General features: G+C 41.6%; 1 protein-coding gene across 1 annotated transcript; it reads right to left on the bottom strand.

The window, feature by feature from the left end:
* Window positions 1-7,095: 7,095 nt before the first annotated feature.
* Window positions 7,096-25,900, bottom strand: LOC117971458 (Fc receptor-like protein 5). Its single transcript, XM_059011846.1, has 9 exons — window positions 25,870-25,900; window positions 21,200-21,235; window positions 19,775-20,050; window positions 19,235-19,507; window positions 11,347-11,640; window positions 10,527-10,805; window positions 8,222-8,497; window positions 7,566-7,667; window positions 7,096-7,320 (listed from the first exon to the last, which is right to left on the bottom strand). The coding sequence occupies exons 1-9, from the start codon at window positions 25,898-25,900 to the stop codon at window positions 7,220-7,222; spliced, it is 1,668 nt and encodes a 555-aa protein (XP_058867829.1). The 3' UTR covers window positions 7,096-7,219.
* Between the last annotated feature and the right edge of the window lie 619 nt (window positions 25,901-26,519).

Raw genomic sequence — 26,519 nt, 5'->3', positions numbered from 1 at the left:
CATTACAATGCATCTCCTGTATTGTTTGATCATTGCAACATTACAAAGCATCTCCTGTATTGTGTGTTCATTGAAACATTACAAAGCATCTCCTGTATCGTGTGTGCACATTGCAACATTACAAAGCATCTCCTGTATTGTTTGTTCATTGCAACATTACAAAGCATCTCCTGTATCGTGTGTGTTCATTGCAACATTACAAAGCATCTCCTGTATCGTGTGTGTTCATTGAAACATTACAAAGCATCTCCTGTATCGTGTGTGCACATTGCAACATTACAAAGCATCTCCTGTATTGTGTGTTCATTGCAACATTACAAAGCATCTCCTGTATCGTGTGTGTTCATTGCAACATTACAAAGCATCTCCTGTATCGTGTGTGCACATTGCAACATTACAAAGCATCTCCTGTATCGTGTGTGCACATTGCAACATTACAAAGCATCTCCTGTATTGTGTGTTCATTGCAACATTACAAAGCATCTCCTGTATCGTGTGTTCATTGAAATATTACAAAGCATCTCCTGTATTGTGTTCTCATTGCAACATTACAAAGCATCTCCTGTATCGTGTGTGTTCATTGAAACATTACAATGCATCTCCTGTATTGTTTGATCATTGCAACATTACAAAGCATCTCCTGTATTGTTTGTTCATTGCAACATTACAAAGCATCTCCTGTATTGTGTGTTCATTGAAACATTACAAAGCATCTCCTGTATTGTGGACACATTGCAACATTACAAAGCATCTCCTGTATTGTGTGTTCATTGAAACATTACAAAGCATCTCCTGTATCGTGTGTGTTCATTGCAACATTACAAAGCATCTCCTGTATCGTGTGTGTTCATTGCAACATTACAAAGCATCTCCTGTATTGTGTTTTCATTGCAACATTAAAAAGCATCTCCTGTATCGTGTGTGCACATTGCAACATTACAAAGCATCTCCTGTATCGTGTGTGTTCATTGCAACATTACAAAGCATCTCCTGTATCGTGTGTGGTCATTGAAACATTACAAAGCATCTCCTGTATCGTGTGTTCATTGCAACATTACAATGCATCTCCTGTATCGTGTGTGTTCATTGAAACATTACAAAGCATCTCCTGTATCGTGTGTGCACATTGAAACATTACAAAGCATCTCCTGTATTGTGTTCTCATTGCAACATTAAAAAAGAAAAAAGGACACAGGAAATATTTAAGTAATTTCCTGTGTCATTAATGTTTTAAAATAAATATGAATATTTATTGTTGATTTCACCATTGCCCTGTGCATTAAATACCTGTACAGACCAAAACTGTTTGAGAATCCACTGCTGCTGATAGAATTTAAAGGTGCATGAATTCTGGATTAAAAGACTTCATCTCCTAGAGAGGCAGGACACGTAGTGGAGCAGAGCAATACAGAAACAATACAGTTAAGTGTAAAATCTATGCAAAGTTTATTTTTGGCTTCTGAATAGTGAAATGTGTTAAGTTGTTATCGTTTAATAGCATGATATACACTTTTTTATAGAATGCAATTGATACAAAAATCTATTAAGCATTAAACATTCTATTTTAGTGGCAGTGGCTATTTATATGTTGTTTATTGCTAATAGACTTAGCTGTGCTTTTTAATATGTAAACTGAAAATGTCTGCATTGCAACACAATGCAAAGAGATTATATGTCTTAATAAATTCAACATCATGATACACTAGCAAAGGAATCCAGGAAATATTTACAATGACTAATGTTTGTGTCCATAAAGTACACATATACTGTATAAACTACAGTGTTATAGTAATTTTGGAGATGTTTTGGCATGAATGGAAAATGAGTGAATTGCTTTTGTTTTACAGTATATAGCTCTGTCATTGTGGGGCTGTCATACAGCAATCACACACTGATCGAAATTGTACTTCAATCCCATTGCACTGAAGCAGGACTCCAGTATACAACAAGAAGCTTGGAGTTTCTCAGCAAAGCAGATTAATTACTACTAATTAATTCAAAACAAAAACAGTATTTGCTCCACTTGAAATGAAACAAACAATTAAGAAATTCCTAAGACAGTTTCAGCATGTGTCTGCACTGTGCAATAGCTTAGAGGTCATTCTAGTTAGATGAAGCACACATTGCTGCCACATCCAGGAAAACATTCTGAGTACTGAGTCCTAAATCCTCACAGCATGATGAGTGAGATTCATTTCCAATTCAAGGGCAAGAGTGGAGCTGAATCCCAGGGCTCTCCAGTTCATTCTGAAAGAATGGGTCTGTCTCCTTCAGTTTGACACGCTCCCCTTCTCAGTGTCTCTGGATTCAGGCTGGCTCTCACTCTGGGGACCCCCTTCATTTACTGCAGGGTGAGAGACAGACAAGGAATCAGTCAGCTCTCCTCACACTCAAACAAGCAGGGTGGAGAGGTGAGGGACTGAGAGGGAGGGAGGCTGGCTCTAGTGGTCAGAGCTAAAGGACCTAGAGGGAGGGAGATTGGCTCGATGGTTAGTTTAGGGACTGGGAGAATGGGAGGGAGACTGTCCCTGGTGCTTAGAGAGGAGGGACTGGGAGGGAGGGATGAAAAAGTCGATAAAGTAAAGCTTACCTTCCTTTTCTTATTTGGGAGGACTGTGGCATACATGGACTCTGCATTATCTGCTGTGGGTTTGCCTGTGAAATGCACCCTGATTAATAGAGGGAGGAGACACAGAGAGGAGGGGTTCTAGATACTCTCCAGCAGTGCTTACAGTTTAGATTACAATACCTCAGGGCTGTTAGCTGCTGGGGAATACAGACCAGCTATTGAGTGAGAGTGTTACATTCATAAAGTGTAGTAATTTTCAGGTGCTTGTTATAACAGCAGCAGTGTGGAGTAGTGGTTAGGGCTCTGGACTCTTGACCGGAGAGTCGAGGGTTCAATTCCAGGTGGGGGACACTGCTGCTGTATCCTTGAGCAAGGTACTTTACCTAGATTGCTCCAGTAAAAACACAACTGTATAAATGGGGATTGTATGTAAAAATAATGTGTAAAAACAAAAGTAAGGTGATATCTTTTAACAATTGTAAGATGCCCTGGATAAGGGCATCTGCTAAGAAATAAATAATAATAATAATAACAATAACACTGATGAAGGCATTCCCTGCTTGCTTGAGTTTCTTACAGTTTTTGATGGAGTGTCTGCAGTTAAAGTTGGATAAGATGTTCCAATGTGTGGGTTGAATATCCCTGGCCACAGTGTATAATGATATCACAGTGTGTCAGTATCAGTGTTAAAGCATGACCTGGATTCATCTTAGTCATCTGTGCTGTGGCATTCCCTTGCTTTCATGAGTTCAAGTTTAACACATAATGCTATTTTGAATATTATATTATAGAATTTAAGGACCAACTTAGTCAGTGTAGGTCATGTCAGAGTTATCTTTACTAATCTATTTGTCTTGTTTAGAAGTGCTTTGTATCATTTTCTGTTCCATCCTGTTCTCAATAGAGCTCTCATAGTCATGTCTGAATCCTACATTAATCAGCTACATCAGGGTCCGGTTTTTCAAAACTTGTAATCTGGATCAATATATTTTGTGATCGAGATTGCTTTTATCTGGATAGTTTTGATCTGTTTTTTTTTCCAGAAAATGTCACTTCCGGATTACATTTATCCAGATTACAAATAATTACAATTACGCAATCCGTTTTTCTTTTCTTTTTTTTTTTTTAAAGTAATCTCAATCTCAAAACATAGGATTACAAAATCTCGATCACTTTTATCCAGGATTACAAATTTTGAAAAACCTGCCTCAGAGTGTAACCAATAATGTGTTCTCCTGCATCACTCTGCCCCTAGTGGATGTCAGAAACACCACATTTACTTAGAGTAAGAAATGACACACAGAGCAAATGTGGTTCTGTATGTGAGAGAGAGAGAGAGAGAGAGAGAGAGAGAGAGAGATTGATTGTTGCAATGGAAAGAGCTTTAAGAGATTCTTACCTGCACTTATTTTCACAGCTGAGTACACAGTGTCAGTCTCTGCAGGTTTGACTGGTAAAATAAACACACTGTTAATACAAACAGGACAGTAAACCCATTGGATCAATAGCTCCCAGTGTTTTAGCAGACAGGGCCCCCCTTGGTGTTCAGGGGTTCCCCACAGACTGCGGGGTGTCTTCTGGTTTCAGAGCAGCTCAGCTCCGCAGTCCTCTTGCTCACCAAAGAGCTCAGAGGAGACACTCTTACACCATGAGAGCCAGGGGCAGCTGGACATGTGAACTGATATAGAAAACAAGCAGAAGCCACTCACACCTGTCATGGGTTCCAATCACTGATCGTTTAGGGAAGTGTGAGAGGGATGTTCAGCTTGGGAATTCAGAGACACAATTTACAGAGATTCTTACCTTTCTTTGTATTGTTGTGTTTGCTGGTGTCAATCTCACTGTAAACAATGTCTTCAGAATCTGGAGGGACATTTAAAAAATATATATTATCTTCAGTGTTGGTTTCATGCAATTTTAGAAATGAATGTCGATTCCTAGCTTCACTGTTATTATTGTGTGTGAATAATGTGTTGGTGTCTCCTCTGTGTGTCAGTAACTCACCAGGTTGCTGTGCTCGGCTGGAGAGCTCTACTCCCCCTGCTGCTTGGTCCTGGTTCTGATCAGAGCATTCCCTGTGACAGTAGTGAGATACACCAGGCTTGATCAGTTTCACTTCAGCAATGATTCCACACTCCCCACCTCTCCATGTGTCACTGAAGACAAGCATGATTTTTTTGTATCACCAAATTATGTTATATTAAAAAATACTGACAATATTGTTAAATAGCAAATAGCTTCAGATACCATTGTAACAGTTTATCTTGCTGTTAGATTGGAATGATGTTTGTATTGTTCTGAGTAGTGCTGAGAGCCACTGCTGAAGATTTGTATTGTTTCTGTGCTATGAGCTGGGAAAGTGCTTTAACTTGTCATTTATTTTGCACTCTTGGGATTCCTCATTCCCATAATACTGTGTAGCAGGTCGCTACTTTTTGTTTTGTTTTATCGTTTTAATTAGGCTACTTTCATTTTTAGAACGCCCCCTTATCTTTCGTTTCTTTCCCCGCGCCAATCAGAGGATGATTCCCCTTACCTGGATCATGTAAAAGGCTGGTTTTACAGATAAGGGGGACGGAATAGGAAGCAGGATGTAAGGGAACGGGAGGCTCTCGTGACGGCGGCGGTATGGCTGGTCGGCAGCCTGTGCAATGGCGGTGTGTTTAAAATGATTCTGTGTGTGGTGTGCGAGTAGCGGCAGTAACATTGAAGTATGAGACGTGAGTAAGTCAATTTGATTATGATCTTCTAGTCAGCTACAACCTTAGTTGGCTGTCGTGAAATCCTTAAAGGGAATGACTAGTTTAGAACTTATTGTTTCAAAGCAGAATGTTTGTTTACATTACATGGCCGGCTACTCTTGGACCACCACACGCTTGATAATGTCCATCCTTCTTCTTCTGGTTAATATATAGGGCACATTCCATCTATTATTTTAGATGACTAGTGCCCTCTATCTGTAGTCCTTTGTCTGTCTGTTTTACTTTATGTTTCTGTCATCTTTATTATAACTTCCCTTCTTTTCCTGTTTCTTTTATATATTTTGTCAGTATCCTTTTTCTGTTCACTCTCCCGTCCTCTTTCCCTTTTCCCAGCAAATTCTTTATATTGACTTCATATACCTCCATTTCTCTCAGCCTCCTCTCCATTTTCCTTCTCTGCTCCTCATATTTCTCACACTTTAATAAATAATGTTCTACTGTTTCAGCTACTTTACATTGTTCACACTTTTAATCTTCATGCTTCCCCAGTCTTAAAAGATGTTCATGGAATCAATCCTTAACCTATCCAACGCTCTTTCCTCTTTCCTTCCAAACTCTTTGTTTACCCAACTGTTGTTCACCTCTTTCTGGATATTATGATAAAACCTTCCTTTTATGCTTTCATCCCATCTCTCCTGCCATTCTTTTACTATCATTTTTTTCACATAGCCTCCCATTTCCTGCGATCCCATAGGAATCACCACCTCAATTTCCTCTCTTTTTAACCCATTTTTTTGCTGCCAGATCTACCATCTCGTTGCCCAGAATGCAAGAGTGACCAGGAATCCAAACTAAAATCACTTCGATCCCCATTATTGTGCATTCCTTATATCATTAAACTCCCCTTTTAATGCAATAAGAACACTCAATGAATCTGAAAATATGACTGCTTTTTTAGGCTTTATTTCAGCTATTTTAACTATTGCAAATAGTATAGCTACCATCTGCAACAAATACAGATAAATGGTCTGATATCCTCGCTATTTTACAGATATCTAATTCTGGGATATAATATGCCATCGCCACTCTTCCTGTTTTTGGATCCTTGGATCCATCTGTATATATACATAGTGCCTCCATACTCTTCTTCTCTACAAAAGCTTGACTCTTTCTCTTCAGTTCCATTTTTTCCCCTCCTTTCTTCACTTGCTCACTCAATTCTATACAACAGTTTGGTTTTTCCATCATCCATTCCGGAAACACATTTATATTAACATTCTTTACCAATTTAAAATTTTCCATTTCCAGATGTGTCTGGTGTATTTGATTTATTTATTAGTATTTATTAGCATTTTTTTCTGCACAGTTCATTTTGTTGCTGCTATATGTGTTTTTTTTTTTTTAACACTTCAGTCAGTTCTGCACGGTTATATACTGTTGATGGTAGTAATTGTTTGTTAATGTGCATATCTATGGTCCGAGTCAGTGTCCTCTCCAAATAAAACCTGGAATAATTTTTAATCGTTGTAGTTTGTGTGCTCCTTCTGATTTATATCCCAATTCCACACCCTATAAAAGAACCTACTTAAGAGATGTGTTTTAAACGACCGTTTGTTTTAATTGTGAGGGTGGAATTCCCTCGGTGGCGTAGTCAGGCTGCACTTGTGTATTCCGTGGCGCTTGCCCCGCTGGGTCTCGGGGGGCAGGTGCTACAACTGTCTCCATGGCTACCAATACCACCCATTTAGTTTGAACCTTCACTGTTTGTTAGAATGGATGCTTCTGCAATTGATTCTCTTGTGTTTGTGTTCTACCCAGACGTGTCATTTCCTGTCCAGTCTGTGTTGTGCTGAGGGGTCGAAAGACACTACTGCTAGTCATGGACCCCATTACCAGAATAAAGAAGTGTTTGTGAAGGTGGAAGAGAAGCTGGGGTTGAACCCTCGAGTCATGAGAAATGCTTGTCAGTGCTGTAGTGGACGAGGACCCTGTCTGTACACATACTTGTGCTGACTTGCCTCCTCTTACCACCGGTGATACACGGGAAACCTGCAAATGAATAACACTGTTTCAGCTTGTTTATGTACTGCAAGTGTACAAACATGCTAAATATCATGGGATAGTTAGCTGTGCATATTCAATTATAAAATGTTTATTTTTAAAATGCATTGTCTTTAAAAACAGGCTTCTCAAAATATGATGGTAGTTATTTTTCACTAGAGGGAGAAGGAAGAAGCCAGAATATGTGCTGTGACAGGACAAGTGAAACATGTAATAAAACACTGGAGTCTCACCTCTGATCTTGTGATAGAGGAGAAGCAGAGTGAACACAATGAGAAGAATCACAAAGAAGCTGACACTGAAGCCAGCAGCAGCAGCAGCGCTGTGCCAGGACGCTGGGGGAGGAAGGTACAGGATCAGTGTGTGCTAGTGAGCTCCATACACCTTGACTGACAGGGCTGATTCAGCACAATGGGACTGGAACTGTTATGTACATGAGTTACTCCTGATCATGCTGCTTCAAGAGCTGCAATGAAGAAGCAGCCACTCTGCCACTCTGAGGACTGAGGTTGGTTTGATAAACCTCACCCATTCACAGCAAGACACAACTGGGTTTAATAGAATGTTACAGAACCAAAGAATGCCATGGCTGATGCAATATAGGGCGATTCCACAGCTCCTAAAATCCAACTGTATCTTATCAAGACAGGCAGCAGGTTGATCAAATCAATGCTTTAATTTCTTGTAAGTTTAATATTAACCAGGCAGCCCCTGCACACACACACTGCAACACTGAATAGACTAACAGATCAGAAACACTCACAGTTCATTATTTTATATATTGTGACAACACAATGGTGTAACTCAATTACACACTGCTGGTAATTAATGGCAGTGCAGTTCTATGCTCTCTGTCAGTGCTATCCCTGTACATAGATTGTGTTCTTACTTTGTAGTTCAATGTGTAGCTCCTGGCTGCTCTTCCTCACTCCCTGTGACTCCACAGCACACGTGTAGCTCCCAGTGTGACTCTTCTCAGTGCTGGCTATGCTGTACAGTGCAGAGTCAGTGCTGTTAGTCACAGGCTCCCCGTCTCTCACAATGGTGTAGTGGAGTTCAGGGCGGGGGGTTTTGTTCACTGCTGCCTCACAGGTCAGGTTAAGAGCCTCTCCCTCCTTCACTGTGGCTCCTGGAGATGCTGTCAGAGTCACCCTGGAGAACAGAGCTACGAAAAGATGACATGAATACAGGATAGTGATTGTGAAGCTGTCTGACCAAGATATTAAAATCAATCAGAACCAGTGTCTTGCATAGAGTGGGATTCACCAGAGCCCCTTGCTCCTTAGAGAGACAGAGACGGTGCTGGAGTATAGAGGCTCCTTAGAGAGACAGAGGCAGTGCTGGAGTATAGAGGCGCCTTAGAGAGACAGAGGCAGTGCTGGAGTATAGAGGCTCCTTAGAGAGACAGAGGCAGTGCTGGAGTATAGAGGCTCCTTAGAGAGACAGAGGCAGCGCTGGAGTATAGAGGCTCCTTAGAGAGACAGAGGCAGTGCTGGAGTATAGAGGCTCCTTAGAGAGACAGAGGCAGTGCTGGAGTATAGAGGCTCCTTAGAGAGACAGAGGCAGCGCTGGAGTATAGAGGCTCATTAGAGAGACAGAGGCGGCGCTGGAGTATAGAGGCTCCTTAGAGAGACAGAGGCGGCGCTGGAGTATAGAGGCTCCTTAGAGAGACAGAGGCGGCGCTGGAGTATAGAGGCTCCTTAGAGAGACAGGCAGCGCTGGAGTATAGAGGCTCCTTAGAGAGACAGAGGCAGCGCTGGAGTATAGAGGCTCCTTATTGTTTTGCTTATAAAGGTAACACCAAATGTTTCTATCAAGACAGGAGCAAGCTATAAACACACCATTGAAACATCCCACAGCATCCTGCCCCCTCCCCTCCCTTTGTTCTAAACCCTTAGATATATCTGCATTGATAATCTGCAAGTCATTCAAACACCACTATGAAGCATAATGAGTTGAGTCCTCACTTACAACAGTGTTAGTCATGAGTTTAAACCACACTCTCAAATCATTAATACATTTTTTTTTTTCTTGGTATTGAAAAATGAGCAACGAGATTATTATTTTTAAAATGGACAACATTCACTGTAAATAGATATGCTTTGTCACAGTGTTCTATATAACATCACATAGTGTGGGAGAGTGGTACATGGGTAGTATATCAGTCTGTATTAGAAGGATCGTTTTCCCATGATTTATGTCGGTGTTGATATCTGGGACTGTAATGGGGTGCAATTACGGTAGTGAACCACTAGAGGTCATCGCCACATTAGAAAGATACTTACCTGTGTTAATTATATAATAAGATACAATTAACAAACCACTGAGAACATTTGTTTTATTTAATCGTTGATAGTTGTTAATTAGCTGAATAGTTAAACCTCAAGGGAACAAGGTCAACAAAGGAGTTAGGAGTTGCTACATATGCTGGAAAATTGATCAATCAATCAATCAATCAATCAATCAATCAATCAAGTGTATACTTAAAAAAAAGGGATTGTTTTAAGAAATTGTGTGTGAAGCTGTCCCATACTAACAGAGAAGCGAGGCAGGATTTTGTTTTGTTTGATCACTTTTCCTGTAATTGTTTAATAACACTTTGTTTTGATTTATTTTCGAATCGTATTGTTCTTTTGTCATTTCCACACTGCCAGCCACGCCCACAATCACTACAAGTGCAAAACAGTCAGGAATATTTACAGCAGCTGACAAACAGGTACAGAAGAGAATCAGAAACAAATGAGACTGAAACTGAGATTAGGATAGCGAGTGATCATAATGGAGGCCTGTCTTATAATTGCTAGCGGTTGCAAACTCGGGTGTCCACCTGGCTCCAGATTTACGGGACACTTTGAGACAGAACGGGATTTCAAACGTGTCCCTCAACTGAAAGCGATTAATGTGTAAATGAACCATTCCACCTTTACTAAAGTGAATAATGGTGCTTAATTATCATGTGCATCAAACAAGTGTGTAATTAGAATAAGAATGAATACAATGCTGATGTATTTCTATTATTATTATGTATTTATATTTTGCAGCCACTTAGTTCTGTCTCAAAGCGTCCGGTAAATCTGGAGCCAGATGGCCATCCTATTGCAAACAGGAGTAAGAAAATACATTTTTCTTGTACTTATTTACAGCGGGGAACACTGAAGTCCATTAAGATCTCTTAAAGAGAAGACTGAACTCACCTCTCACAGTCAGTGACACAGAACCACTCCTTTCCTTCAGCCCCGTCCCTGCTGCCTCCACCTCACACTGGTATCTCCCTGTGTCTCTCAGCCCTGCCGCTGGGATTGAGTGCTGATCCTGTGATCCCGCTCCTCTCACAGTCCCATTGTCTTTGCTATAGCGGTACTGCAGCTGTGTGCCCTGTTTATTTATGTGAGCCCCACACTGCAGAGTCACAGCCTCTCCCTCCCACACTGAGGCACCAGGTAGCACTGTCAGAGTGGCTGTGCTGAACAGCTCTAAGGAAACAGAGAGAGAAAGAGGCATTTAATGATAAACAGGAATTTGCTTTTTAAAATGAAATTAATTAAAGCGCAGTAAATAATCAGCCAAATAACTGTACTTGTGCTTTTAAAACCACTTGTTATGATGTAGCTACTTTACATGTGCATGTGTATCCCAGAGGGACATGAACACCTTCCCAGTGTGTGCTTGTGAAAGGATAGAGGCAGACAGAGAGGGGGTACTCAGTGTCACTGATGAGAAGGCAGGAACAGTTCAGTGTAGATTGAGGAATCCTCTCAGTGTGTGAAGGTGACAGAAATGGAATGGAGGGGCAGACAGCACGGACACCGATGAGAAGGAAAGAAGGGCGGAGGAGCAGTGTAAATAGAGGAACTCTCTCAGTGTGTTTGTGGTACAGATGCATGGAGAAAGAGAGGAGGCAGGGCAGACAGCACTCAGGTAGGAAGGCAGTCGGGAGACAGAGAGCCCCGTCTGGAGTCTACAATAGAGGAGAGGATCAGAATGTTAGAATTCAGAGTGTTTGAAATGACTTACCTGATACTCTCAGTGTAAGAGCATCGCTTGTTTTAGAGTACGATGGGTTACCTCTCCTTTCAACTTTACAGGTATATTCTCCACTGTGGTCTCTAGTAGCAGAGCTAATTGTGTATCTGTCACCATCTATACTGCTGTAGTAATCCTGGGTTACTGGAGCATTCCTCCCATCTTTGTACCATGTGAATCTCCAGTCAGTGTAACCCCCCTGAACCTGACATCTCAGTGTGACTCTCTCTGATTCGTATATGTGTGTCCATGCAGGCTCCTGGGTCAGGACAGCCTGGGGTCGTTCTGTAGAGACAGAAGATGAGAGAAGATCAGACAGCACTCAGCACTCCTCTCCCTCTCCCTCTCCTGTTTGTATCCTATATTGTTCCACAAGGAAATCAATAGAATCTATCTATTATTATTACACTATTCCAACACTCAGTACTCTGTGAGAGGGATTCATTTCTTAAACATATAATATGACAGACCACGGTCCATCCAGATTTCAATGTGCATTTCTGTCATTTCTGACTGAAGCAGACAACAAATGAATACTAACCAGCGTTTTTAACCCCATCTTCTTATTACCTTTACTGACATTATCACAGGTCCCTCTTTTATTGTGATGGGATGTTTGGCAGTGTGCAGAGTGCCAGTAAGAAGCATAAAGCATTACACAGGAAAGCTTTGGGGGGCTGGTTTGTTTGTTTTGAAGTGTTTGTAGAGTTTTGCTTGTTTATTTTGAAGTGTTTGTAGGGTTTTGCTTGTTTATTTTGAAGTGTTTGTAGGGTTTTGCTTGTTTTGAAGTGTTTGTAGGGTTTTGCTTGATTATTTTGAAGTGTTTGTAGGGATTTGTTTGTTTGTTTTGAAGTGTTTGTAGGGTTTTGTTTGTTTTGAAGTGTTTGTAGGGTTTTGTTTGTTTTGAAGTGTTTGTAGGGTTTTGTTTGTTTATTTTGAAGTGTTTGTAGGGTTTTGCTTGTTTATTTTGAAGTGTTTGTAGGGTTTTGCTTGTTTATTTTGAAGTGTTTGTAGGGTTTTGCTTGTTTATTTTGAAGTGTTTGTAGGGTTTTGCTTGTTTGTTTTGAAGTGTTTGTAGGGTTTTGCTTGTTTGTTTTGAAGTGTTTGTAGGGTTTTGCTTGTTTATTTTGAAGTGTTTGTAGGGTTTTGCTTGTTTATTTTGAAGTGTTTGTAGGGTTTTGCTTGTTTATTTTGAAGTGTTTGTAGGGTTTTGCTTGTTTGTTTTGAAGTGTTTGTAGGGTTTTGCTTGTTTGTTTTGAAGTGTTTGTAGGGTTTTGCTTGTTTATTTTGAAGTGTTTGTAGGGTTTTGCTTGTTTATTTTGAAGTGTTTGTAGGGTTTTGCTTGTTTGTTTTGAAGTGTTTGTAGGGTTTTGCTTGTTTGTTTTGAAGTGTTTGTAGGGTTTTGCTTGTTTATTTTGAAGTGTTTGTAGGGTTTTGCTTGTTTGTTTTGAAGTGTTTGTAGGGTTTTGTTTGTTTATTTGTTCCAGTGTTTTGATTTGGTTTGTTTGTAAATAATAAAAGTGTGCAGGAGCGCACAGCTTGCAATTCCCTTGACCGCATGCCTCTGACACACCCTCCTAATAAAGCAGGTGGATCTAATATGTGATTGTATTAAAGGCACTCCAGCAGCATATCACTGTGTTTTTAGTGACATGTCAATGGTTCTGAGTCGCTGTGTTGCTGCTCCTGTGTGGCGTTTATAATTATGACTCATTATTGAAGAGGAAAATTATTGAATTCTAACGAACTTTATATCTCATGTGTTATGTGTGTATCTTGTATTTCTTGTATAACCGAGGAGTTTAAGTGCGCCAAGGTCAGACTGGAAATGACATTAGTAGAGTCACGCGATAAATGCGTAAGGGAGGCAGCACCTGTGTTGAAAACTGGAAGAAAGTGGGCGGCAAAGAAAGCTGTGGAAGATGCAAAGGCTGCCCTTCGAATTGGTGATATCATGGGGCAAGTTCAGCATGGAAGAGGGGGTCTTGGTTTCAGTTCAACTCCTCCTACATGGCACAAGGCAGCCCCAGCTCAAAGGAGGAAGCTGGTAGTCAACGAGGTGCAAAAGCAGGAGGAGAGGATGAGGTGTATAAAGGCCATTTCCCAGGCCAAGCAGGGAGAATGGATGAGATGGGAGAGTGTGGAACAACGCAAGATTGGCTGGCAAGACCTATGGTCAATGGAACAGAGCAGGATCAGTTTCCTCATCAGGTCAACATATGATGTTCTCCCATCACCACAGAACCTAAACCTCTGGGTAGGAGAGGATCCCTCATGTCCTTTGTGTTCATCACCTGCAACATTAAGGCACATTTTGACAGGATGTAAGGTGGCTCTTAGCCAAGGACGGTTTACTTGGCGCCATGACCAGGTGCTGCGATGTTTGGCCTTAGCATTGGAAGACAAGCGTAACATGACCAATAAGTTGTCACCTGTTCCATCAAAACATTACACACAAAAGACAACATTCCTCCGCCCAGGAGAGCAACCACCAAGAAAAGGTGTTAAAACCAATCCTCGCCCAGGACAACTGGAAGCTGCTAGAGACTGGAAAATGCTGGCAGATGTTGGTCAACGGCTTATTTTTCCACCTGAGATTGCCACTACTAACCTTCGACCAGATATTGTCTTGTGGTCTGGATCAGCACGCCTTGTTCACCTGGTAGAGTTAACAGTGCCATGGGAGGATGCTGTAGATGAGGCGTATGAGAGGAAGAAACTGCGGTATGCTCAACTAGCCACTGAAGCGGAACAGCGAGGATGGAGAGTTCGGGTTTACCCAGTGGAAGTGGGTTGTCGAGGATTTGTGGCACACTCTACAACCCGGTTTCTCAGAGACGTCGGATTCAGTGGCCAAGAGTTGCGTCGCACAGTGAAGAACTTATCTGAAGCAGCAGAGAGGAGCAGCAACTGGCTGTGGTTGAGACGGAAAGATTCTGGCTGGGGACAGGTAAGTAAGCTGGGCTGAGTTGAGTGGGGGACGGAGGGGGGTGATGCTGGGACGCCAGAATCACCGTCGAGCCCTCTTGAGGTGTCGTGGGCTAGTCGACGAAACACTGAGGATGGAAGGTGCCCACTTGAAAACCCCAGAGATGTACCCTACTTAGCTCAATCCAGACGGTTGTCATGCTGATGCGCTGGGGAGGCCGCACTTTGGTTGATCCCCGGAGCCAGCATCGCAGCCGTTGTGTGTGCTGATGCGCCAGGGAGGCAAAATAAGCTGATCCCTGGAGCCAGCATTACACTTCAGCCATTAACACCAGACAGAAGGATATCTACATCATCATATGGAAGGAAATGTAAATGGATGGAGACACATATGGATCACATTAGTTTACTGTAAAGCTACGTCTTAGTTGGTGCTTATCTTGGCGAGAGCCGAGTTCAAATCAGCATGAAGTTTTAACATCTACTCTCGTGTAATGGAAATCCTATATACATTTAATTGGATGTGAGGTGCCTTTGAAACTGCAGCAAGCAGTGATTGCATCAGCTGCAGCTGGCCCTTCGGGCTTGTGAACAACAGTGTTCCCCCATCCCCAGGACACCACCCTTGATAACTCTGAGACTGTCTCTGGTCTGATTCTATCTTGTGCTGTTATAACAAAGTTACAACACAGTCGACACCCATCAGATCAAAGGATTTACACCTTGGCCCCAGGAAAGAACTGCCCAGGACAATTGGTTCTGGTAGGCTACAGCACAGCTGGAACGACATGTAATGAACAAAAGGCCTTATCACAAACTTCTGTGACATCCTACCCAGAGACACACCCTACCCTGTAAAACACTGTATAAAATCTACTGTAACCCTTGTGTACGTTAACAGTCTCTTGTAAGGGGCTCCCGAGTGGCGCATCCAGTAAAGGCGCTCCTCGCAGGATGTGCCCTATAGCCTGGAGATCGCTGGTTCGAATCCAGGCTATGTCACAGCTGACTGTGACCGAGAGTTCCTAGGGGGCGGCGCACAATTGGCTGAGCGCTGCCCGGGTAGGGAGGGCTTAGGTCGGCAGGGGAATCCATGGCTCACCGCGCATCAGCGACCCCTGTGGCCGATAGGGCGCCTGTGGCTCTGCAGTGGAGCCGCCAGATCTGTGTTGTCCTCCGGCACTATAGGTCTGGTAGCATTGCTGTGGATCTGCAGTGCGAAAAATGACGGCTTGGAAGGAGCACGTTTCGGAGGACGCGTGTTTCAGCCTCCGTTTCCTGAGTCGGCGGGGGGGTTGCGAGCGGTGAGCCGGGGATACAGATAATAATTGGGCATACTAAATTAGGGTGAAAACCGGGGTAAAAATAATTGGCGACGACTAAATTTAAAAAAAAAATAAAAATAAATAAACAGTCTCTTGTAGACTTTTCCCTTGTATACATTGATTAAAATATCTGGATAATCAACCTGAATCCTGAGTCTCTTTGCATAGAGGAAAGTAAATCCACTATATTATCACTCTGAATGATACTTTGCTGCTGCTTTGATTTTTAATATAATAATATAACTCACATGACTTACATGTTTAGTATCTGTGTCTTTCTTGGGTATTCTGTTTCATACTGTGTGTGTGTCACAGTAAAGTGAACAGGTATGTATTCTATTTAAAACTATTTCATTTGGGCAGAATCTCTTCTGTGGTATAATCAGCAGTGTAATAATGTATAGGACCAATTTCTTATATCCAATCTGTACAGCCCTGTCTAGGGAGGGGTTACACATGATTAAAGATACAGTTTGCAATGGCAAATCACATTCTATTACTACCTCAATCAAATAGAAATACATTTGGAGAAAATAGGGCTTGAGCATAACTCATGACAACTGTGACAGGCAGAGGCCCTGCACACTGGGAAAGGAGGGTTCAAGGGGTTCAATCATAACTCATGACAACTGTGACAGGCAGAGGCCCTGCACACTGGGGAAGGCAGGTTCAAGGGGTTCAATCATAACTCATGACAACTGTGACAGGCAGAGGCCCTGCACACTGGGGACGGTGGGTTCAAGGGGTTCAATCATAACTCATGACAACTGTGACAGGCAGAGGCCCTGCACACTGGGGACGGTGGCTTCAAGGGGTTCAATCATAACTCATGACAACTGTGACAGGCAGAGGCCCTGCACACTGGGGAAGGCGGGTTCAAGGGGTTCAATCATAACTCATGACAGCTGTGACAGGCAGAGGCCCTGCACACTGGGGAAGGCGGGTTCAAGGGGTTCAATCATAACTCATGACAACTGTGACAAGCAGAGGCCCTGCACACTGGGGAAGGCGGGTTCAAGGGGTTCAATCATAACTCATGACAACTGTGATAGGCAGAGGCCCTGCACACTGGGGAAGGTGGGTTCAAGGGGTTCAATCATAACTCATGACTGCTGTGACAGGCAGAGGCCCTGCACACTGGGGAAGGTGGGTTCAAGGGGTTCAATCATAACTCATGACTGCTGTGACAGGCAGAGGCCCTGCACACTGGGGAAGGCGGGTTCAAGGGGTTCAATCATAACTCATGACAACTGTGACAGGCAGAGGCCCTGCACACTGGGAAAGGAGGGTTCAAGGGGTTCAATCATAACTCATGACAACTGTGACAGGCAGAGGCCCTGCACACTGGGGAAGGCGGGTTCAAGGGGTTCAATCATAACTCATAACAACTGTGACAGGCAGAGGCCCTGCACACTGGGGAAGGCGGGTTCAAGGGGTTCAATCATAACTCATGACAACTGTGCATGGAGCTTTAGTTAATGCCATTACGTGCACTTGGGAGTGTTCGTGATTGTTTTTCACTATTTAAGAGATAGGAACTTTTGGCAGAGGCAGACCAGACACTAAGAAACGCAATGCAGACAGGAAGAAAAATACGAGCAGACGGGAACGCGAGACAGGGAGAAGACAGAACGGGGCAGTGCAAATCGAGGAATAGAGCGGAAGAGAGGCGCTGGTAGGAAAGGGAAGCGTTGGCGAAACGGCGAACAAGAGGGTTGAAAAGGAAGAACAGCGTGGTCAGGACTGTGACAGCGACCAGCCGGGACCAGACCAGGGATGGAAGGAGAGCGGGTCGGCACTGTACAGTGACCAGTGTTTGCACCGCGAAGCACACCCCCTGCGGCTGCTGCTGATTTACAGAGAAGTCGCGTATTAGTTTCGCACTGTGTTATTTTAAAACAATTGTTTTAGTTACGCCTTGTTATTGATGCCTGTTTGTTTTAGGATTTTTAGTCTTTTGTTACTGTTGCTGTGGTCACCTATCGGGTTTTTATATTCTTTCCCTTTTAAAATCATAAAAGTATTTATGGAACAACTTTCTTGTAAGGTACAAACGTAGTAGTATCAATTATGGAATGTAGGAATTGGGGCAACTGTGGCGCGTGGGAGCGACTGTAGCTAGTTTGTATATATTTTTTTTGGTTGGAATTGATTTGTGTTTGTTTCTTTATTTCTGTTTGTTTGTAGTGGTTATTTTTAGCTGGGAGATGTTTTCCTGGTTTGATCCAGCGCCTCACTGTCTGCTACAGGAGGACGCTGGATGTATTCTTTCTGCACATTGGATTGCACCCTTTTTCCCTGAGTTTTCTTTGAATGGACACTGGAGTTTGCTGGACACTAGTTTGGTTATTGTTATAGTAAATTTTGTGTTATTTTTATTTGCTACTTTGGCTTCCAGTTAACTGAGGGAGCCCCTCTTTGGCTTCCAGTTAACTGAGGGAGCACCTCTTATCTTTTTTGTTACTCCCAGCCAAGTGATGGAGTCTCTTAAACTTGTGTGTGATAATATCTGTTTTGTGCAATAAACTGATTGTTATGTTGACCTCTGAAAGCTGTCTCTCGCACTCCTGCTTGGTATCAGGTTTAGACACGCTCCAAACTAGTGACAATTTGAACCTGTGGTGGGAGGGGGTAAAGTGCCATCTTAATATTTCCTTTCTTGTATCTAGGGTCCTAGTGCCCTGCAAAACACTGGGTGGTGTAGAACGGCAGACTACATTACTTAGATCGGGTGACACTAGCCAATATTATATTATATTGGGTGACACTAGCCATTTGAGTCAGGGCTGTGAAGGCTCTTGAGACCTAGCAGCTTGTGTCGCATAAGCAAGTCAAAAGGTGGGTCTCTTGTCTGTGTGAAGGCTAAGGCCTGGGGAGAGAGACCTGTGTGTGAACCTGAAGAGAAGGCACTGTGTTTAATGCTTGTATAGCACAGGTGTTTTGTTGCTGGTAAACCGCTTAGACGTCCAGTTGAGTAGTTAGGACTTGCAAAGTTTAATAAGCACGCTTTGGTACGGCCTCTTTCTGCTTTATTACAGCTTCAAGACTACTCAGAGTATGAGAGTTACTCAGACCAGGAAGAGCTTTCATATCAGAAAACTTTGCAAGGACCTGTTACTTCAGCACCTGAGTTGTGTTGAGAACATTAACACAGCTGGAATAGACTCCAGTGTGAATGTATCTGTGAGACATTACAGACAGAGAAGGGGGTGAGGACTCTCTCTGTTAGAATGAACCTACCTCTCACTGACACCCGCACCTCTGCAGAGTCACAATAACACAGCTGGAATAGACTCCAGTGTGAATGTATCTGTGAGACATTACAGACAGAGAAGGGGGTGAGGACTCTCTCTGTTAGAATGAACCTACCTCTCACTGACACCCGCACCTCTGCAGAGTCACAATAACACAGCTGGAATAGACTCCAGTGTGAATGTATCTGTGAGACATTACAGACAGAGAAGGGGGTGAGGACTCTCTCTGTTAGAATGAACCTACCTCTCACTGACACCCACACCTCTGCAGAGTCACATAAACACAGCTGGAATAGACTCCAGTGTGAATGTATCTGTAGACATTACAGACAGAGAAGGGGGTGAGGACTCTCTCTGTTAGAATGAACCTACCTCTCACTGACACCCGCACCTCTGCAGATTCACTCCAAGATTCAGTCCAGGAGGCGGTGTCCCACCACCATGCTCTGCACCTGTAGAACCCCTCATCACTCTTTGAAACACGATCCACACTCAGCTCTGTGCCAGTCCTGTACTGTAAATCTTTATTATCTTTATAAAATGCAACCCTGGTAGCTGTATAACCTGTGCGGACACGACACCTCAGAGTCAGAGTGTCTCCCTCAAACACAGGCTGGGAAGGAGTCTGCAGGATCACCCATTGATCTGAAAAGACAGACAGAGTTCAGATCAGCAGGGCTGAGAGACGGGTCAGGATTGAGGAGTCTGCTATTAAATCATTTGAAACCTATTTATGCCCATTTGCCCAGCTGCTATTTGAAAACAGCAACAATTTATACTGACTGGAGATCCAGAGATAGCTTTACTCAAATCAGCAAGCCGATCAGTAGCTTACAATACCCTCTCAACCAATCTGAGTGCAGGGTTATTCAACAGTGTCTCTGAATATTATCTAGAATGTAAATGACTTACTGGACACAGCTAAGGTGACAGTATTACTGCGCTCCTGTCCTGATGCAGACTCACACCAGTACACTCCACTGTGGTAATGCTGAGAGTAACTGATTGTGCAGCTGTCCCCATATCTCCTGCTGTATTGATCACTGCAACCTTCACGTCCATCTCTGTACTGTTTAAACCTCCAGTCAGCAGAGCCCCCCTCCATCTCACAGCTCAGGGTGACTGTCTCTCCTGGGAATATCTGTGACCAGGCAGGCTGCAGGGTTAGGAAAGCCTGAGGATGAGCCTCTGAAACAGAGAACAGGAAAGGATTAGGACACATTCCCCTACAATCAGGTAGGAGAGAGATTCTAGCTCCCCAGCAGCATCTCTGCAGTGATACAGTAGGAATAGCAGCAGTGTGACCCATTGCAGGCTCTACTTGTGATACAGTAGGAATAGCAGCAGTGTGACCCATTGCAGGCTCTACTTGTGATACAGTAGGAATAGCAGCAGTGTGACCCATTGCAGGCTCTACTTGTGATACAGTAGGAATAGCAGCAGTGTGACCCATTGCAGGCTCTACTTGTGATACAGTAGGAATAGCAGCAGTGTGACCCATTGCAGGCTCTACTTGTGATACAGTAGAAATAGCAGCAGTGTGACCCATTGCAGGCTCTACTTGTGATACAGTAGGAATAGCAGCAGTGTGACCCATTGCAGGCTCTACTTGTATGTTTTGAGTAGGGCTGCAAAGGGTACATTTGACCTTTGAAGGTTCGGAACACATTACAGAAGGAAGGTTCGAACCGTCGATGGTACTCATTTGCGTAATGTATTGGTGATGTCATCATAGTGCATTGTTTATATTTGATTGAAAATCCTATTATTTTACAAGTAATCCATATAAATGGATGGGATGGGATAAAACATACAGTGAGTGAACCCGTCTGATGAACCTTCGAAGGTTTAAAACAATCTTCGAATCCCTGGCCAGCGAACAAACTTTCGGACACAGCCCTAGTTTTGACTGAAAAGAATTCATGAGGAATCTCTCTCAGTACGATTATGGCCTTGAAAATAGAAAGTGGTCTGTGTTTAAATTTCCAATCAAGCAGCAATTAGTCAAAGTTTCTTTCTTTTTTATGAATCAGGAAACATGTTTATGATAAGTGGGAGGATTACTGTTCTTAAAAGGCATCCAGATATTCTGTCTGGTTAGCAGTTAGCCAAAATAATATTCTCATTCAAAAGCTTTCCAGCAATACCACACATAGCCTCTACGTGGAGGACAGTATGGTTTTTTTCCTGGAGTCATTTTTATTTAACTAAGTTACATTGTTATATTGGTGAGAAGAAAATGAAAGCTGATTTCAAGAATGTGTTTATTTTATAGATGATCAGGAATCAGGATGATAATCTCTTCACTTTGTGAATGCATGTAAGCTGTTCTGTTACCTTCATACTGTCTGGAGCAGCTCACTACAGTCAGCACTGAAAAACACAAGAGAGACAGTCAGGGACTAGACCCTTATAAAAGCACCACAGACATGTTGCTGTTTACAATGCTTTTACCATTGTTATACCGTGCTCATCAGTTATAGGTGCCTGCCATACATACATGTAACATGTGCTAACATAGGGAGAAGTAAGAGCCAGCGCCATCTAGTGATCGGACACTTTTGATCAGGTTTCCTTCTCTTGTTTTGTTAGTAACACACTGCTGTGCACTACTTGGTGCTGGTGTATATAATAATATAAAGACACTCTAATCTAGCCTATATTAAATATGTATATGACAGGCAGCTCCTGAACTCATCGTCAAAGCACCTTAACACCTTAACTTTTTTTTACGTATCTTTATTTTTAGCAAAGGCAATTTCAACGTCACCCAGTCTGACCCAATCTCCTGTGAAAAGCATGCAGACCTTATTTATACCAGCTTCAGTAGCCAACCCCTATTAAACCTAGATTTGTATTGGACAATTCAAATACAAACGATGGTTATCAATACTTCAAAAGAGAAATCACAATACAATCATTTGTATTATTTGTGGTGTCGAATTCACCACAGTTTACATCTTTATATATCTAACAGTAAACAGACCTCAAAGTTATGTTTGCTTGTGCTATAATCACAGTTGTCTGATTCTATAGGGATTATTGATTAATTTTATGATTAAGTATCTATGAAGAATTACAACTTAATTTTTTATGCAGTGTGTATTTTTGTCCTTTCTATTCATTTCTATTTTTGAATTTTGTATGCGTTTTGTATAAATCTGCCTAACAGGAGTCTATTTATAGCAGCTGTTAAGTGTGTGTAATGATCTGTAATTGTATATATTTGTGTGATTCTTGTTTATAGCAGTTGTTATGTGTGTGTAATGATCTGTAATTGTATATATTTGTGTGATTCTTGTTTATAGCAGTTGTTATGTATGTGTAATGATCTGTAATTGTATATATTTGTGTGATTCTTGTTTATAGCAGTTGTTATGTGTGTGTAATGATCTGTAATTGTATATATTTGTGTGATTCTTGTTTATAGCAGTTATGTATGTGTAATGATCTGTAATTGTATATATTTGTGTGATTCTTGTTTATAGCAGTTGTTATGTGTGTGTAATGATCTGTAATTGTATATATTTGTGTGATTCTTGTTTATAGCAGTTGTTATGTGTGTGTAATGATCTGTAATTGTATATATTTGTGTGATTCTTGTTTATAGCAGTTGTTATGTGTGTGTGTAATGATCTGTAATTTTATATATATCTGTGTGATTCTTGTTTATACTTTGAGGCCCTGATACTTTGATGCACTGACTTTTTTTTTTTTTTTTTTGTTAAATATGTACAATAAAATACAATGATAACAACTGCACTTGGTTTCATCCATGTGGATTTGCCGATGTTTCCGTACATGTGGAATATTTTGGTGTGATGCATTTTACTGGACCACATGTTATGTTTGTTTTGAAACCTTTAATAGAAACCTGGTAGTCGTGTGTTTATTGTTCATGCTCCTCCAAAGAGTGAATATTTACATTCTGATTTGATTAATGAGCATAATGGCTGCGGAGAGTAAAACTATTAAATACTGAAAGGAAAAGTAGATTTTTTTTACCACTTCTTGCTGCATATTTCACTTACAAATATTTTTTGAAAACGTTTAATTATTACAATAATCACCAGAGATTGTAACACATAGTGTCACAGTAACTGTTAACCTCTATCTACAGTATTAACCCAGTAAAGACACTGTTAACCTCTATCTACAGTATTAACCCAGTAAAGACACTGTTAACCTCTGTACAGTATTAACCCAGTAAAGACACTGTTAACCTCTATACAGTATTGACCCAGTAAAGACACTGTTAACCTCTATACAGTATTGACCCAGTAAAGACACTGTTAACCTCTATACAGTATTGACCCAGTAAAGACACTGTTAACCTCTATACAGTATTGACCCAGTAAAGACACTGTTAACCTCTATACAGTATTGACCCAGTAAAGACACTGTTAACCTCTATACAGTATTGACCCAGTAAAGACACTGTTAACCTCTATACAGTATTGACCCAGTAAAGACACTGCTAACCTCTTGTGGCAGGATGACAGAGGTTTGAGGCTCAGAGACAGTGGAAGGGGCAAAATAATGATCTTTATTAAACAAAAATAATCAAATAAATAGGCACAAGGGCCCAAACAAAAGGTTTAAACGTAGGCTGGGCATTCGCCTTCACTACAGTTTCTTTTTCAAAACTAAACAGCACAGCACACCAACAAACAAACTCACCGCAAAAACTCTTCGCCCTAACAAAGGGTTTTAGCTGTCTTTTATAGTCTGTGGCTGGAGCCCAATTAACTAATAATTAACAATTAAACACTTAAGGCTCCAGCCACATTCTCACATGCATTTTACAGGGAGGAATTTAACCCCCTCCCTGCCAATCCAAAACAAACCAAGAATCACGAAAACATAATGAAAACAGTAAAAATAACAACAAAACACAAATTTATAGGGGCGAGCTAGCACCCCATCACACCTCTATACAGTATTAACCCAGTAAAGACACTGTTTGGAGGTGTCAGTGACTGTTATAGCCTGTGTACAGTTTTAGCCCAGTAAAGACACTGTTAACCTGTACACAGCATTAACCCAGTAAAGACACTGTTTGGTGGTATCCGTTATTAAAATGACCTAAACAGTTATAATTGTACACTCCGATCCCGTTGTAACAGATATGTGATATAACGATTCTGCATACCTCTTTTTATAGCAATTATTTAAGAATCTATCTCTTAAAAAAATCTAAAGCATGTAAAAGAATGAAAGTACCGGTAATGTTATTTTTAATCAGGAGTTGAGTGAAGGTGCTAAAATCTATTAGGAAAAATAAATACAATTAAAGTTTTAGTAATTAGAAATATCTAGACTAGACGTGTTAGTGCTGATGGTGCTGTTTGTTCAGTAACTTGTTCACAGTGTGTTCATGAAGTTTATTCAGAGTAATCAGTCTGCATCCAGTTGTTTGATTTCTACATCTTGTCATTCAAACCGGAGACTAGCTGCTATCCCTGCTGTGCTGACTGTATCACCGCTGACATTGACAGACAGCATTCAGAGGGTGTGACGAGAACAGAGACCTTCTTTCATCAAGCAGAACAAGGTCAAATACAGAACATAAAACAATACTAAATATATATTTTGAATTTGCTCAATCACCCTCTGGCACAGTTATTTTCTCCGTTACACCCAAATAGAGGCTCGGTCTCTGTGCTTTACAAATATTTTATTCTTTATAAAACAGACCCCCTACTAATTACCAGCATATGGAATAGAGAGTTAGCAAAATCTGATTTTACTCCAGACTGGGAACAAATATGGGATCGTATTTTTATATCCTCAAGAAATTTGGCACATCAATTAATACATTTTAAATTTGCCCACAGAGCTTATGCAACCCCACACAGAAGATACTAAATGAAAATATTGGGAGACCCCCTCTGTCATGAGTGTACACAGGGTGCAGTTGGCACCTATCTTCATATGTTTTGGGTGTGCCTCAAGGTCCAGCCCCTCTGGAAATTTGTAGTGTTAGTACTGTCTGGTCTGATTGATGATCAGGTGCTGCTGTGACCAGGAGTACTCCTTCTGGGTGACGATTCGCAACTTGAAATTCACAGAATGTCAAAATGCTTGTTTCTTGCTGGATTGACTGCAGCCAAGAAGATGATCTTGAGGGCATGGGTAGAGCCTGATATTTCTCTTCTCAACGTTTGGTTATATTTTTTTCATGAGATTATTTTATTAGAAAGATCCACGGCGAGGCTACATTTAGCCAGTTTGGCTACTCTAAATTCATGGTCGACGGCAGCTGATGTCATAGCTGAGCACATTCTCAACGGGGTTTCCCATTAGGCAAATTGCTCTACACACTGCTTTATGATATATTGTATTAATTTCTGTATGTCTGTATGCAATTGTATATTTATTTTTGTCTTCATTTATTTGATTTTTTTCTTTTCTTAGTGTGCTTTTTTTGTTTTTTCCAATTGTGTCTGTTCTTTGCTATTATGCTAATGTTAACAATAAAAAATTGTCCACAAAATATATATTTTGAATGAATGAAATACAAGCCGCTGGTTTTCAGGTTCCTATAATTGATCGCAATCAATTTAGCAATCTAAGAATCCTTGCAAACACATGCGTTTTATTCTTTAGCATGCTTCCTTGTCATTTACCGTGTTAGGCTATACTTTTACCATGGACCATGCAGTACCACACTTCCATTTCATTTACCTCACATTGGCTTGTATTACTACACTTTACTACACTTTTACCATGACACTACCATGAAAACACAATGCTCCTCACTTCCCTGTGCTTTACCATGTGCTTCCCTGCTACACCATGCATACAGTATGTTTTACAATACTCCATTTCATTTACCTGGCTTGCACACTCTGCTTTTACCATGACATTTCCACAAGACACCACCTCAAAATACAGATTTTGAATTACGATCGAGTCTTCAAACCCAGAATCTTTCACTCTAACTGTCCCCAAACCAGATGGATAATCAGCAGCATGTTTAATAAAGCACCAGCCATAATACTTACATATCAGTGCAGCGACTTCACAAGCCTGCATTCTGTCTGGAGACACTTTCAGAAAGCGGAGCTCAGTGTAGAAACTTCAGTTTAGAAGCTGTAGACATATCGGTTCCTCCCACTGTGCCTATTTATTAAATGACCACAAACCTATTTCTAATGCCTTTTTTGTCATCTGACAGAACATTAGCCACGTGATGTCATTTTCGGGAATATTTATTTTTACACTTAGCACCTAACAACTTCTTCATTATATTTAAGAAGTTTAAACTTCTATTAACCAGCTGGCTGCTGTAAGCATGAACCCTCTAGAGTCTTGAATAGAAATGTAGGAATGTGCTGCCACTCAGTAGTTGGGGTGGGTTTAAAGTATTGTAACGATCTTCGCGTCGTCAGTGAAGTAAGACTCGGGGAGACCACATGGGATTCCAAACAAACTGACAGGACAGCGAATCCCTGTCTAGGGCCGGGGTTCACTCCAAAATAATAAAAAAGTTACTGCCCTCTCACTTCAAGGTCTTCATCTCACTCTCCCTCACATGCACTCTCCTTTCTTCTCACGCACTCTCATTCTCTTCAGACTCACTCTGGGTTCTTTCACTGCTTCACAGCTAGAGGCCTTCTCTCGTGCCTCCCTCCCTGCTTCACAGCTAGAGGCC

Source organism: Acipenser ruthenus, chromosome 43 (genome assembly GCF_902713425.1).
Source record: "Acipenser ruthenus chromosome 43, fAciRut3.2 maternal haplotype, whole genome shotgun sequence".
In the NCBI taxonomy this organism is placed as follows: Eukaryota; Metazoa; Chordata; class Actinopteri; order Acipenseriformes; family Acipenseridae; genus Acipenser; species Acipenser ruthenus.
The sequence above is the reverse complement of the archived record's forward strand: the minus strand, read 5'-3'. Positions and strand labels throughout refer to the sequence as shown.